Source organism: Triturus cristatus, chromosome 7 (assembly GCF_964204655.1).
Source record: "Triturus cristatus chromosome 7, aTriCri1.1, whole genome shotgun sequence".
Classification (NCBI taxonomy): Eukaryota; Metazoa; Chordata; class Amphibia; order Caudata; family Salamandridae; genus Triturus; species Triturus cristatus.
The window spans coordinates 933,333,039-933,348,518 of record NC_140590.1 but is presented as its reverse complement, the minus strand read 5'-3'; the positions used below and the strand labels follow the sequence as shown (position 1 = coordinate 933,348,518).

The following is a 15,480-nucleotide window of genomic DNA, read 5'->3' as shown; positions in this document are numbered from 1 at the left end:
GGTTGTAGTCAGCCCTTACCCTTCCATAACATGGAAAGGAGTGTATGATTGTTACTTATGCATGCGTTTACATGCAAATTCAGGTTTATATCTACTGTAACATATAAGCAACCTAGTAAAGAGCTGTGCTTTCTTTGCATTGCCAGAAATAGATTATGTTGAGTAGGAGTCCCTGGCTGGAGGGCCGGATATGGTCAGGGACCCTATAGTGTGGTCCCAGTAAGCTTTGCCTTGCTATGTAGCATACAAGTGCATGTTTTAAGGTGATGATAGTTCACTGTGTGGATGCATGTGCTTTATGTGATGGATGGCGGTTATCCCACCACCATATGTGGCGAATTTAAAGTCTGTCAAACCCAGTTGCTAGCCCTACGTGGCAGATTTGGAAGTCGCAGTCAAATCCCTTTGAAGATATGCTGGCCCCCTTATGGTGTCCAGATCAGTCTCTGATAGGAGCTTGCTCACTTTGTTGGGGTTACCACACCACATAACGAATAGTTTACCTGTCGGTGTAGTTTTGCAGCTTGAAGATCTTTCTGGATTCACTATGCTGTGCATTATTCCGCGATCTTGTGGTTGGGTCCGGATTCGTAGTCTTTTCTTTGTTTTTTTTTTTTTTTTTTTGTAGCCCAGGTGGGCGTCGACGTACACCATTTGGTGCACCTCCCGTGACGTCGTCGTGCTTCCTGCGGAAGTCCCACCTTTGGGGCGCCATCTTCGGGTTCTTTTTCCTTTCCTCTTTTTTTTTTTTTTTTTTTAACCCTAGGCGATTGATTAATCCTTCTTGTCCCTTTATCTGTATGTTTGTATTTCTTTGATCTTTTCCATTTTACCCCCTCTTCCTCCAGCCTCATCTTCCTGGCGGAGGTGGGTGGGTTCGCTAGTGAATCCAGAAAGATCTTCAAGCTGCAAAACTACACCGACAGGTAAGAAACTATTCGTTTTGCAGCGTGAATCTTTCTGGATTCACTATGCTGTGCATCGATTTTTTAGCGGTTTTCCTAGTTCTGTGGCGGCTGGGTGGTAGATGAGCGTTGGTCGTTGAAAATGTGCTGAAGCACCTTCTGTCCAACCTGTGCTTCCTTGTTCATCTGAATGTCCACGCAGTAGTGTTTCGTGAACGTGTGCACAGATGCCCAAGTTGCCGCGAGGCATATGTCCTGGATGGGCGTGTTCGCCAGGAAGGCCACGGTGGCCCCTTTCTTCCTTGTGGAGTGAGCCTGCGGCCCCTCCGCTAGCTCCTGTCCAGCCTGTTTGTGGCAGAATTGAATAGTGAGGGCAATCCACCTTGCGATGGTGCCCTTAGTCACTGGTCTACCCATGAAGCTAGTAGCAAAGGACACAAACAGCTGTTTCGACTTCCTGAGTTCTTTGGTTCTTTCAATGTAGTGCATCACCGCTCTTCTGGCATCGAGGGTGTGCAGTGCCTTTTCTGCGTTTGTAGTCGGGTTTTGGAAGAAACTTGGTATCTGGATAGTCTGATTTATGTGGAACGCCGACACTACCTTGGGCATGAAGTGTGGGTCCGTTCTCAGGACTATTCTATCTTTGTGAATCTGAATGTAGGGTTCCTGCAGCGTTAGTGCTTGAAGCTCGCTCACCCTGCGTAGTGAGGTTATGGCCACCAGAAAGGCTGTTTTCATGGTCAGCATCTGCAGTGTGGCCTTGTGAATGGGTTCAAACGGTGCCTTCATGAGCTCCGTCAGGACCACATTCAGATTCCATGCCGGCGGCGGCAACCTTTTCGGGGGGGCCATCCTTTTGGCTCCTTCCATGAATCTCCTCACCACCTGCGAGCTGAAGAAACTTCCACCTTTTTCACCTCTGGTGTAGGCCACGATGGCCGCTAGGTGTACCCTTAGTGAGCTCGAGCAGAGGTTACTCTTTAGAAGGTGTGTGAGGTACCTCAGTACTGTTGAGTCTCTTGTCATTCTGTTTTGCAGGCCCTTTTTCCGGCACCACACAGTGAACCTCTTCCATTTTGCGCTGTAGCATTTTCGTGTAGTTGGTTTCCTCGCCTCCCGTAGCACTCGCATCGTGCTCGGCGGCAATCTTAGGTGTGCGAACTCTAGGTCTTCAGGAGCCATGCCGCCAGGTTGAGGGTCTCTGGCTCTGGGTGCAGGACCTCTCCGTTTTGCATTGAGAGCAGGTCCTTCCTCCTCTCGAACCTGTATGGGTTCCTGTATGGGTTGTGCCATGTCCTGAATTTGTGAGAACCATGTCTGCCTCGCCCACTGCGGAGCCACCAGGATCAGGGTCATGTTGCTGGTTCTGCACTTGTCGAGCACTCTGTGCAACAGGGGTATCGGTGGAAAGGCGTAGGCAAATGTCCTCGACCAGCTTATCCATAGGGCATTTCCCTTGGATTGCTGATCTGGTTGCCTGGACGCGAAGCTTTGGCATTTTGCATTGTGGCGTGTTGCAAAAAGGTCTATTGTGGGAGTCCCCCATCTCCGGAAGAGTTTTTCCGTTTCCTGGCCATTGAGCTCCCACTCGTGTGATGCTGAGGTCTGCCTGCTTAGCCAGTCTGCCTCCACATTGTCCTTCCCCGGTAGGTGAACTGCCAGTAGATCTATCCTGAGAGGTATGGCCCATCTCCAAATCTCCTGAGCTAGGGATGAGAGCGGGAACGACTGTGTCCCCCCTTGTTTGTTGATGTAGAACATCGCCGTGGTGTTGTCTGTTTGGACCAACACCTTCTTGTTGAACAGGTGCCTCTGGAATGCCTTCAGAGCTAGCAGGATTGTTTTCAACTCGAGGTAGTTGATATGGCGGACCGCATCTGCTGGGGCCCATAGACCCCTCACTCTGAGGTTGTCCATGTGCGCTCCCCATCCCTTCTGCGATGCGTCCGTGGTAATGGTCACTGTTGGGATTGGTGGCGTCAGGCTTCTCCCTGCTGTTATGTTGTCTCTGTTCCACCAAGTTATCTCCTCCTGCACTGCGTGCGTAACAACCACTAGATCCTCCCAACTTCCGTTTGCTTGTGACCATTGTTGTTGTAGCCATTCCTGGAATGGTCTCATGTGCAGGCGTACATTCGGCACCAGCTGGATACAGGACGCCATCATCCCCATCATCTTGCTCACAGCCCTCACTGTCAGAGCTCGCCCCTTCTGGTAGAGCTTCGCCTCCTTCAGTAGAGCCTCTGTCCTCCTCTCGCTGGGCACTACTGTACTGTTGCGGGAGTTGATCTTTGCCCCCATGAAAATCTTCACCTGCTCCGGTTCCATCGATGATTTTCCCCAGTGGATCGAGAATCCCAGATTTGTGATGGTTGTCTGTTACGCGTTTTGCGTGCCTCTCGCACTTTCCGCGTGAGTTTGCCTTGACCAGCCAGTCGTCCAAGTAGGGGTAGACATGTATTCCCTGCCTTCGTAGGTGCGCCGCTACCGCCGACAGGCATTTTGTAAAGACCCTTGGTGCTGATTTTAATCCGAAGGCCAGGGTCGTGAACTGGTAGTGTTCTTGTTCGATGTTGAATCTTAGAAGGCCCTTGTGCCTTCTGTTTATTGGGATGTGAAGATAGGCATCCTTGAGGTCCACGGTGACCATGAAGTCCCCTTCTCTTATCTGGGGCAGACCCTCCTGCAGTGAAGTCATTTTGAACCTTTGCGTTCTGATGAACTTGTTTAGGTAACGGAGGTCTAGTATGGGTCTGAGGTCTCCGTCTACCTTCGGAACCACGAAGTAGTTTGAGTAGACCCCTTTGTTGCGTTCTCTGAACGGCACTGTCTCTATGGCTCCCTTTTGCAGGAGTTTCCGCGTATCTTCTCTGAGTATTGCCAGTTCTTGGGCCGATCTCAGTCTTCCCCTTGGTTTCCTGTTTGGAGGTCTTTTCTCCAAATCTACGCAGTACCCGTACTGCACAACGTTCCGTATCCACTTGTCTGTGGTTATACGCCGCCACTCCTGAAGGTAGAACCTCAGTCTTCCGCCTACTGGTGTCGTATGCTCGTAGGCTCTTGAATTTTCTCTTCCCCCTGATGACACTTTTTTGCGCCTCACCCTTGGGGTCCTGACGAGGGTAGGCGTCCTCTTGCGTGCTGAGTCACTTCGTCGAGGGCTGTTCGCCCCCTCTCCTCCCTTGGCCACGTCCGTTCCCTCTCCCGCGAAAGGACTGGCCCCGAGGTGGATATTGACAGTTTTGCTTCTGCTGACCTTGTCCGTGACCTTCACCCTGCTGACTTTGTTGGAACGCCTGGTGCGACGTCCCCTGCTGGCTTCCTCCCCTACCGTAGGGTCCTCTAGGGATTTCCTCGCCTCATTCCCCTCAGCTGTAGGGCCCCCATGGACCTCGCCGTCTCGTTTTCTTTTTTCAGCTGGGTGAGCTTGTCGTCCACTGTTGCTCCGAACAGTGTCTCCATTGAAGGGGGTGCCAAGGATTTTGTTCTGCACTTCCGGTTTGAATCCCGAGATTCTTAGCCATGCATGCCTCCTCTCTGTGACCCCTATGGCCATGAGTCTTGCTGAAGTCTCTGCCCCATCCAACGCCGTCTTTATACAGGAGTTGGCGATGTTTTTGCCTTCATCTATCAGGTGAGAGGCTCTCTGCCTGTATTCTTCGGGGAGGTGCTTTACTAACTCCCCCATCTCATCCCAGTGCTGGTATTGGTGTCTATTGAGGAGTGCATTTGAATTCGCCATGCGCCAGTGCATTGCGGCGTTCCTCTCGACCTTTCTTCCTGTGAGGTCAATCCTCCTGCTCTCCTTATCCGGGGGTGGGCCCGAAGTTGCTGGTACGTTGGCCCTTCTCCTGGCCGTGGAGGCTATGATGGAGTCCGCGGTCACGCTACCCTTGATGTAAGGGGGGTCCAGGGAGGAGTGCTTATATTTCTCCTCTGTCCTGGGCGTGATCGACCGGCAGGTCGCAGGTTCCTTGAAGGCTTCTCTCCCCTGATTCATCACGCTTTGTAGCATGGGGAGGAACTGGCTCCTTGTCTGGATGGGGAGCAGTGTCTCGACGAGAAAATCGGCTTTCGGTTTCTCCTCGTCGAGTTTGACGCCGAAGGCCATTGCTGCGCTCCTGACCACCATATTGTAGACCCCGATGTCGTCGGGTGGCGAAGGCCTCGAAGGGTACGTGTCCACGGGCTCCTCCGGGTTTTCGGTGTCGAGATCGTGCCATTCGACGTCGTTGCTGGTAGATGCCGCCGATTCGTAGAACGACCGTTGGTCTTCTTCCTCGGCTTCTCCCTCATAATAGGGCTCTTCTTCCTCTCCGAGTTCCCTTGTCAGCCCTTCGGCGTCGAACTCGTCTTCGACGTCCGCTGATGGAACCATTGGAATCTTGAATTCCTTCATTCTGGCGTCGAACTCCTTTCTTTGAAGGATGTTCTCCATTTCGGCCTCGAGCCGCCTCTTCTTTTTCTCCATCTCGGAGATGCTTTCGGCGTCGACCGCGGTTCTTTTCGATGAAACTTGCGTCGACGTCGAACATTCTTTCTGCGTCGATCGACCCGTTTCATGGGATGCTTTCGACGACCCTTGCCTTTCGGCGTCTTTCGGCACCAGGGAGTCCTTATCTAAGGATCCGCTCGGCCTCTTGTCCGTGGTTCCCCCTTTGGACGTCGAAGTTTTCGGCGCCGGGGCTCCCTTCGTGGACTTTGACTCAGATTTTCTCGAGTCACCCTCGTGTTGTCAAGGTACTTTCTGTTTTGCGCTCGACGATTCTCTTACCTAGTCTTCTTTTTTCTTGTCGGTCTCTACGACCGTGAAGTTTTCGGCTGTCTCGGCGTCGTTGTCCTCGTCGTCCGAGGAGAGGCCCAGAGCGTAGAGCGTCGGGGGCTTCCCCTTGCCATCCATGCTGGCGTTGGCCCTTCTCTGCCGCTCCCTCACTCTGAGTGTCTTCGGCGCGAAGGCTGAGCAGGCGTTGCAGTCGATACTCTGGTGATCGACCGGTAGGCAGAGGTTGCAGACCGGATGCTGGTCTTTCTGCGCGAACTTGTGGTGGCAGTTTGGGCAGAACTTGAATGGCGTCTTGTCCATTGCGCTCAGGGTCTCTGAGCGTGCATTCTCCAAGGCCGTCGAAGAAAAAGGGCGCTGGTCCTCCTTTCTTCGCGCTCCTGATGAAATCTTTTCCTTTCCGGATATCTTCTAGTGTTTCTATCGACGAAACTCGCTTTTCTTCCTTCTTCCTTCGAGTGTAATTCTGGAGCTTCCCGATGACGATCCAGACCCAACGGCGGAAAAAAGAATCTGAAGATGGCGCCCCAAAGGTGGGACTTCCGCAGGAAGCACAACGACGTCACGGGAGGTGCACCAAATGGTGTACGTCGACGCCCACCTGGGCTACAAAAAAAAAAAAAAAAAAGACTACGAATCCGGACCCAACCACAAGATCGCGGAATAATGCACAGCATAGTGAATCCAGAAAGATTCACGCTGCAAAACATGGTTAATATCAGTCTCCCTCGAAGCAGACTCACCCCCCACCCCCCTCATGCGACTCCAGTGAAAAATCAGAATAGCTGGGAGTGACATGCCCAACCATGTGGTTAAGATCAGTCTTCTGGAACTGAAGCTAACTTGCCCTTTGTTGTTGTGGTAAACACTTGTGTTGTGAGGGCAGGCTCCCTTGGTGAAAAGGTGCTGTGTTGCCTTAGAGTAGGTGTTTGTAAGTCTTCCTGTGTGAGACCCATTTCCCTTCGTAGAAGTTGACTGCGTTGACCCTGTCTTGTCACAAGTCCCTTGCTACCACTGGTATTCTTTGCAAGGGACTTCTATGTGAGCCAAAGGTGTGCCAATTGTGAAAACAAGGGTACAATTTTGGGAAAGAGCACAGGCACTGGGAACCTGATTGGCAGGGACCCAGAGAACACTCAAAGTGCATCAGATATCAGGAAAAAAGGGGAGGGTAACCATGCAAAAGGGGAACTTCCCTACATGCACATAAGGGCTTTGTTGCTCATGTGTGACAGAAATCCTGCCTCTGGCAGACACCCATATGTTTGTGGACCCAACCACTTAATGGCTTAAGGCAAGCATATGAATCTACACGGTACTCAGATTGCATAATAAAAATGTGCTCAGAAACCAAGACATTTTATACAAGTAAAATAGAGGACATATACAAGAAAAACCTCTAAAGGAGGCAAGTACCATATTATGTTCATAAAGCACGCGCCCACACCCAGCAACCACTAAATGCTGGCACTGAACTATACACTCTGCAAATCAATCTTTCTCCAAAGAATTGGTGTCAAGCCCTCAGAAGGGTTCAATATCAATCAGCATTTTTATTTACCTTCAATTTCTGGTAATGATGCAGGCTGCTGCAATGAGTTACTTTAGCTACATCTTCCGTTGTGTAGAACAATGAACAAAGTTTACAGTAAAATCCAGTCTTGGGTACTACATACTCCACACCTATTGGAAAAAAAAATTACAACAACAAATAAGAGCTTTTGCTGGCAAAGAAAAGTTACTTTACTGCTATTGTATGGATCTCTGAACATTGGAATGTCAATATTTTAAACAAAAGGCATTTATATCTATTCTTTCTAACCTACACTCTTAAAAATAAAAAAACACCTCAGTTTCTAGTCTTCAGGAAGGAGGAATATTATAGAATTCAGAAACACAGTGGAACAGCTAGGACTCAGGACAGTAATATTTTCTTTATAATGAAACTCCCTCCTATGTCAATGCAAATTAAAATAGAAAGCAGAGGCTATACCTCTGAAAAGGATTTGTTAAGAACCAGTGATAAATAAGCTTGTACAAACTGTAGGAAGCTGGCTCTGTATATACCAAAGTAAGATAGTGTGCACAGAGTCCAGTGGAAACCCAAAGGTAGGCAGAGATAAATGTAGATAATACCTTACTCTGTTTGTGGTAGTGTTGGCAAGCAGTAAGCCTTTATCAGAGGGGAGTGTTCAGCATTTATTGTACACAGGCAAGAAATGATTGCACACACATTTCAAGACTGAACTCAGACAAATTAGTTTGTATAAATTATTTAGTTGTGTTTTATTTTCTAGAACCAATCCAGGCCTGGTACAGGCAAGTATAATACTTTGCAAGAATTATTAAGTTAAATACAGTTTGAATGCAGTTCAATGCAATTGGATTGGTTAAATGCATTTTTTTATGAAAACAGATTGAATTACTTTTCAAGTTACTTTTTGTACTCCGTGTGATATGCCTTGATTTTACACTGACACTTCCTAGATAAACGGTAAGTAAATACGTTTTCGTACACATGCAGTTTAAGGTTTCATACAAACCAGCTCCACAGTTAAAACAATTTTCACAAGAACACAGTCAATGGAGTTGAGAAAGTGGCTCTGTATATACTGTTCCCCAATAGGTACAGTGTGTACAGAGTCCACAGCCCCCAGGTTTGTCAGAGGATAAAGTTAGATATAACCTTACTCTCTAAAGTGGTTGCTTGGTCAAGCAGTAAGGCAGTATCAGACGACAGTGTAAAGCATTTGTTGTACACACAGTCAGCAAATGGTCTCACACTCAAGAACTGAACTCTAGGCCAATGGTTTATATAAAAAAATATATAGGTCTGTTTTATTTTAGAACCAACAATAGGTATTAAAATATAAATTCTCAGAATGAGATGCTTTATATAAATACTTTTGCAATATGCAATTGGCATTTGTAGAAAGTTACGAGTTGTTGCAATAGGCAACACAATTTCAAACACAATAGTACATTGAGCTCAATGGGAATTTTAAGTTCTGTGCAATTAATTACTTTCAGGAGTACTTTTCGATCTCCAGGTCTGGATCCTAGATTCAGTCCTGGGACAGTTCTTGAAAACAAGTAAGTTCGTTTTAGTTACTGTTGTGATTTTTAAGCAATATTTTGCCATTTTAAAAGTTGACACTTAGAAACTTTTTCTAATCAAATTACCAATGTTATCCTATGGAAGGAAATTCACTTAGCAGGTAAGTGGGGTTATGGTTACTTTTTCTAGGTCAGTGTTGGATCCTAGATCGAGCACTAGTGTACCACCTGTAAGCAGTTGAGAAACTGCGTTTAAGTTACACTGGCGATTTTTAAGGAATATTTATACGTTTGCAAAATCGACAAATTTCACAGAAAAACAGTCAATGGTTTCCTATGGAAGAAAATTCAAGTGGTATTTCTTCTTGGAAAGTCTTTGGAAGTCACGAGGTATGTGACCCCTCCTTTGGATCATACTGCGCATGGGCTTCAGCTCCATCCTCCGATTGTTTTTTCGCCAGCAGGGAAATGATGGAGCGTAGTAATAAGCAGTGAAGATGCCCATGTGTGCTGTATCTAAATAAGAAACTGGAACAGATAAAGGTAGGTGGGCGTGTGTAGATCTGCAGCTCTACATGCCAAAAACAGATGCATACTGGTAAGTAGCATATTCCGTTCGAGGCATATGAGCTGCAGATTACACACTGTCAGATTATATAGCAGTACTCGCTCCTAGTGGCGACCACCAGTATCTGTTGCAGTTATTTGAAACCGTGTTTTAAGGACAGCCTGGCCCACACTAGCTTGTTTTTTAGTTTGAACATCTACACAATAGTGTTTAGTGAAAGTGTGCGGTGTAGACCATGTAGCTGCTTTGCAGTTATCATCCAAGGGGATGTTCCCTAACAATGCCATGTAAGCCCCTATTTTATGTGTAGAGTGGACTTTAGGAACAGATAGCGTGCGTTTTGCTTTGTGGTTGCAAATCTGCATGCATTTGACAATCCACCTAGCTATCCCAGATTTGGAGATGGGGTTGCATTTTTGTGGTGGTGAGAAAGACACGGACAGTTGTTTGGTCTTACGAAAGGGTTGTATCCTTTTGATGTAGTAGAGTAAGGCTCGTTTGACATCTAGTGTGTGTAGAGCTATTTCGGCAATGGTCTGTGGCTGCGAGAAGAATACGGGCAGTTCCACAGATTGGTTTAGGTGAAAGGGAGAAATGACTTTACGGAGGAATTTTGGATTAGTACGTAGAACAACCTTGTTATGGTGCATTTGCAGAAAAGGTTGTTGAATGGTGAGTGCTTGTATCTCACTGACCCTTCTGAGGGAAGTAATAGCTACAAGAAATGCAGTTTTTCATGTTAGGCATTGAAGTTCACATTTGTGTAGAGGTTCAAAGGGAGGCCCCATTAGTCTTGTGAGAAAGATGTTTAGGTTCCACACAGGTGAGGGTGGCACTCTGGGGGGGAATTCTTTTGAGGCCTTCCATGAAGGCTTTTATGGCAGGTACTCGAAAGTGTGAGAGATGTTGCCTGTTTTGTAGATAAGCAGCTATGGCTGCAAGGTGCAGTCTAATAGACGTGTAGGCTAGGTTGCCTCTTTGTAGGTGCAATAAATAGCCCATGATGTGTAGAATGGACACATTTAGGGGATCGAAGTTATTGTTGTGACAATAGATCACGCAACGTTGCCACTTGGCTGCGTAGCAAGCTCTAGTGGTAGGCCATCTAGCTTCTCTAATGACGTTCATACAGTAAGGGGGAAGATTAAGATAAATGAATTCTAGGATTTCAGGAGCCAGATCGCATGGTTGAGCTGGTTTCGGGTGCCTGATCTCTCCATGGTTCTGGGTTAAGAGGCGTGGAGAGAGGTGTAACTTTTGGTGCGTTACTAAAGATAGTTCCAGCAGTGTGGTGTACCATGGTTGTCTGGCCCACGTTGGAGCTATTAGGATGAGAGTGAGGGAGTGTTGCTGTAGTTTGCGCACCACTCATGGAATGAGTGGGAGAGGCGGAAAAGCGTACGCAAATCTGCCTGACCAGTTCATCCATATTGCATTGCCCTTTGGACAATGGGTGTGGATACCTGGCGGCGAAGCTTGGGCATTTGGCGTTTGTGTGTGGCGAACAGGTCTATTTGTGCATGGCCCCACATTTGAAAGTACGTGTGAAGAACTTGTGGATGGAGTTCCCACTCGTGAATTTGTTGTGTTTGTCTGCTGAGCAGATCGGCCATGGTGTTCTGGACTCCTGGGACATGTTGGGCTAGGAGAAAGATTTTTTGGGGTATGGCCCATCTCCATATGCTCTGTGCTAACAAAGAGCTGTGGAGTGTGCGCCACCTTGTTTTTGTATATAGTACATGGCTGTCATGTTGTCCGTGCGGATTAGGATGGCCTTGCCCGAGACATGGGTTTGAAAGGCCTTCAGGGCTAAGAATATGGCTAGTAACTCCAGATGGTTGATGTGGAGTAACTTTTGTTAAGGTGTCCACCTTCCCTGCGTGGTGTGATGTAGTAGGTGAGCTCGCCAGCCGGAGAGCGATGCGTCCGCTGTCCGTACTATCTGGTGAACCGGGTCCAGGAACGGTCGCCCTTTGGAAAGCTTTTTGGTGGTCCACCACTGCAGAGAGCGATGGGCACGACCGTCTACCAACACCAGATCTGTCAATTGACCCTGGGCCTGGTTCCAATGGCACGATAAGCACTCTTGGAGAGGACGCATCTGGAGTCTTGCGTGGGGTACTATGAATATGCTAGAGGCCATCATTCCTATTAGTTGCATGAACACTCTAGCTGGAAGTGTGTGTTCTGGCTGAAATTTGGCACAGAGAGCCTGAATGCTTGCTATCCTGGCCGGACTGGGGTAGGCTAGCGCTTTTGCGGTGTCTATGGTGGCACCGAGGGATAGCTTTACGTGGGATGGTTGCAGATGGGACTTAATGTGATTTATTGTGAAGCCCAGGTCGTGAAGTAATCGGATAGTGGCTTGGGTGTGTTGTACACATTGGTTGTATGAGCTGGCTTTTATGAGCCAGTCGTCTAGATATGGGGAGACATTAATGTGTTGCCGTCGCAGGTGTGCTGCCACTACCGCTAGGCACTTGGTAAACACCCGTGGTGCTGTGGTGACTCTGAATGGGAGCACTTTGAATTGATAGTGTTGACAGTCTACTACAAATCTGAGAAACCTCCTGTGAGCCTTGTGAACAGGAATGTGGAAATAGGCGTCCTTGAGGTCTAAGGTGGCAAGGAAGTCGTATTGGGAGAGCAGTGGAAGTACCTGCTGGAGTGTGACCATGTGGAAATGGTCTGAGTGTATATAGTGATTTAGGGGTCTGAGGTCCAGGAAGGGCCGTAGAGTGTCGTCCCTTTTTGGTATGAGAAACTATAGGGAGTAAACTCCCATATTTTGTTGGTGGGCAGGAACTAATTCTATCGCACTCTTTTGTAGGAGGGAGATTACCTCTTGCTTTAGAAGTGACAAATGTTCCTGTGACATTGGGCGTTGTTTGGGTGGAATGTTTGGGGGGGGGGGGGTGTAGATGTTAGTTCGAGGCCATAGCCTGACCGAATTATCTGTGTTACCCATTTGTCTGAGGTGATAGTAGTCCAGACAGGAAGGAAATTGTGGAGTCTGCCCCCGACTGGAGTGGGATGGTCTGGGGGGAGTGGAGGGAAGTCATCGGGCAGGGGTGGAGGCAGAGCCGGAGGTTGTCTTGCCTCGGCCCTTAGTTGTTACCCCTGTAGCCGCCTCTGGTAACCCCTAGTGAAGGTGGATTGGGTAGGGGCTTTATAGGAAGTGGAGGCGCTGTCGGGGGAGTAGCCTCTGGAGGTGCTTCGAAAGGAAGACCGGCGAAAGGAGCGCCTGGGAGTGTGCGACTGTAGGGCTCCCATAGACTTTGCCGTATCGGTGTCTTTTTCATTTTTTCCAGGGCAATGTCAACGTTAGGGCCAAACAGATGTTCCTGGTGAAAGGGGTGGTTGAGGACGGAAGCCTGCACCTCGGGTTTGTAACCCGAAATTCGTAGCCAGGCATGCCTACGGAGGATGCTGGTGTTAATTGCCCTAGAGGCAGTGTCAGCTACATCGAAGGCGCAGCGAATGGAGGTGTTGGTGATGGTTTTACCCTCCTGGAGTAGCTCGTTGACTCTATACCTGTATTTGTCAGGAAGGTGTTGCATTACGGCTTTTAATTCGTTATAATGTGCCCTGTCATATCTTGCCAAAAGCGCTTGGGTGTTTGCAATGCGCCATAAGTTGGCAGCCTGGGATGCAGTTCGCTTGCCAGAGGAGTCTAGTAGATTGGACTCCTTATCAGGTGGTGGTGCCTCGCCTGATGCCTGGGAGCTTGCACGCTTCCTTGCAGTGGAGACTACTAGGGAGTATAGTGGTGCGGGCCCTCTAATGTAGGTGGGGTCTGGAGGGGCAGCCTTATACTTCTTCTCGATACGAGGGTTGATGACCCTGGCTCTGACCGGGTCTTTAAAGACCTCTGGCGCGTGCTTGAAACCCCCTTAAGCATGGGCAGAATGAAAGTGGTCCTGTGTGTAGTGTCAAAGGTATCTAGGAGGAAGTCCTCCACGGGGTCTGTATGGAGATCAATTCCGTGGTAGTGTGCAGCCCTATGGAGCAGTTGGTTAAACCCCAGTGTCTTCGGGTGGGGGGGGGGGGGGTCTGCGGGACGTCTGGGATGTTGTAGTCGTCCCATGGGTCTGGGGAGCCTGTAGGAGTGGGGTCCCCTGTGGGTTGGTCATAGGGTCTGTTCCCTCAGTCGTCGTAGACATCGTCATCATCCTCATCCGGAGAGGGTGTGGGGGGAAATGAGGAGGTGGGGGAGGTGGAGGAGAGGGAGGAGGGGGTGAAGGTAGTCTCAAAGGGGAGGTAGCAAAGTTTCTTCTCTTTGGAGGTGGAGCTGGGGCAGGATTGTCCAGCGGTCTCTTTTTGATGCTGAGCATCAAATGTCCAGTTTTAGGGTCTTTGACAAGTGTTTTTTGTAGTGGATCGGGCCGAAATAGTTCCTCTGTGAGGGGCCGATCAGTCGGCGCCGAAGCAGTAGGTTTTTTAGTCTTGGAGTCGGCATTGGTTCGTTGTTTTGAACTGTGCTTAGAAATGTCCGGTTGTTTCATCGGTTCCGAGATGATTTTCTGCTTCGAGGTGTGGGTGTCGAGGGCTTTGGATTTTTTGCTCAGTTCCGGGGACAGGGTCGGTACCGAGAAGCTAGTGTTTGTCTTCGGCGCAGAGTGCTTCGGTGTGGAGCTCGGCGCAGAGGAGGCCATCTTTTTCGGTGCCGGTGCGGAGGAGTGTTTCTTGGCACTGACGGCAGGCTGGCTCGAGCCCGAGGTGCCAGAAGGCTTGATTGGCTTCTTTACCGGACCCGAAAGCGAGGTATGTGAAGCAGTGTCTTTGGTCGTGCCTAGGCCCGAGGGCGAAGGAGTGACCGAAGCCTTTATCGATGCCGTTGAGGGTGGGGGATGGGGATCGATGTTAGCACTCCCGCCACTCTGTGCCGGAGTGATGTCCTTGACATCTGAGTCGTCGTCTTCGGAGGCGCTGACGAGGCCCTCTTCAGTGTGCTGGTCTTCGGGAACATCGACGCCTTCTCCGAAGAGGTCGTCTGGGATTGCAGTGGACGTGTGCCATGGGTTCTCCTTGCCCTTCGATCCCGAATGCTCTTTTTCGACCCGAAGGATTTGCAAGCCAGACAGTCTTGTGCCTCGTGTTCTAGGGAGAGGCAGAGGTTGCACACCTCATGGAGATCGGTGTGGGAAAACTTTGACCCACAGCGAGGACACTTCTTAAACGGAGTCCTTTCCATGAGCCAGGACCGGAGCTCAGGTAGGCCCGAAGGACTTAGTCGACGATTGGAATCTAAGACTTTGAACGATGGGTTGTGTTGATGGTTGGAGATCGCGATCGAAACAATACCGCGGAAAGGGAAGGATTGCGCACCGATTTGAACTGAAAACGGTTCAGAACCGGAGCGCGAAGAACACATCCGAGCCCGAGGATGGAGCCGAAGCCCATGCACAGTATGATCCAAAGGAGGAGTCACATACCTTGTGACTTCCAAAGACTTTCCAAGAAGAAAAACAACTGCAAACATCCGGGCCCAACACCAGATGGCAATCTATGCACAGTGTGTAATCTGCAGCTCATATGCCTCCAACAGTATGTTCTAGCTACTTTTGTAATCCAGTGCTGGGCTCCTAGGCTCAGTACTGGGGCATCTATGTAAAACAGGTAAGTAATCACGTGATTTTTAAAGAACATTTGTTGTTTGCAAAAATTGACACTTGGAAGATATTTCACAGAAAAACAGTCAATGGTTTCCTATGGGAGAAAATTGAGTTAGTGGCAAGTACAGTCCTAAGTACTTTTCAGGGTCAGTGCTGGGCCCCAAGATCCAGCACTGGGATCTCTCGTAATAGCAGGCGAGTATTTCCGTTTGTTACTCTATTGATTTTAGGTTAATATTTTAAAGTTTAGAAACTCCACACTTAGAAAAAAAATTCAAGAGAAACCAGTCAATGTTACCCTATGGAAGAAAGGAATATGCTACTTACCAGTATGCATCTGTTCTTGGCATGTAGAGATGCAGATCTACACACTTTTGCATAGATCGCCATCTGGTGTTGGGCCCGGATGTTTGCAGTTTGTTTTTCCTCTTGGAAAGTCTTTGGAAGTCACGAGGTCGGTGACTCCTGTGAGAAAGTGCCATCTTTCTTGCATGGTATGCCCCCACTTTTTGCTAAATTGCTGAATGTACTTCGATTGAGTGTACCCTGGGTTCC

General features: G+C 48.8%; 2 protein-coding genes across 5 annotated transcripts in view; both read right to left on the bottom strand.

Annotated features, from left to right (window-relative positions):
• Positions 1–15,480, bottom strand: part of MATR3 (matrin 3) — a 225,390-nt gene that overhangs the window by 33,334 nt on the left and 176,576 nt on the right. For all 4 annotated transcript variants that reach the window (XM_085617886.1, XM_085617885.1, XM_085617887.1 and 1 more), the window contains one exon: positions 7,247–7,368. In XM_085617886.1, the coding sequence (XP_085474012.1) occupies positions 7,247–7,368 (122 nt within the window). The remainder of the gene's footprint in view (positions 1–7,246; positions 7,369–15,480) is intronic.
• Positions 760–3,214, bottom strand: LOC146810864 (uncharacterized). The gene is made up of 2 exons (XM_085617889.1): positions 971–3,214; positions 760–880 (listed from the first exon to the last, which is right to left on the bottom strand). Exon 1 carries the CDS (start codon positions 3,204–3,206, stop codon positions 1,002–1,004), a length of 2,205 nt encoding a protein of 734 aa, XP_085474015.1. The 5' UTR covers positions 3,207–3,214; the 3' UTR covers positions 760–880; positions 971–1,001.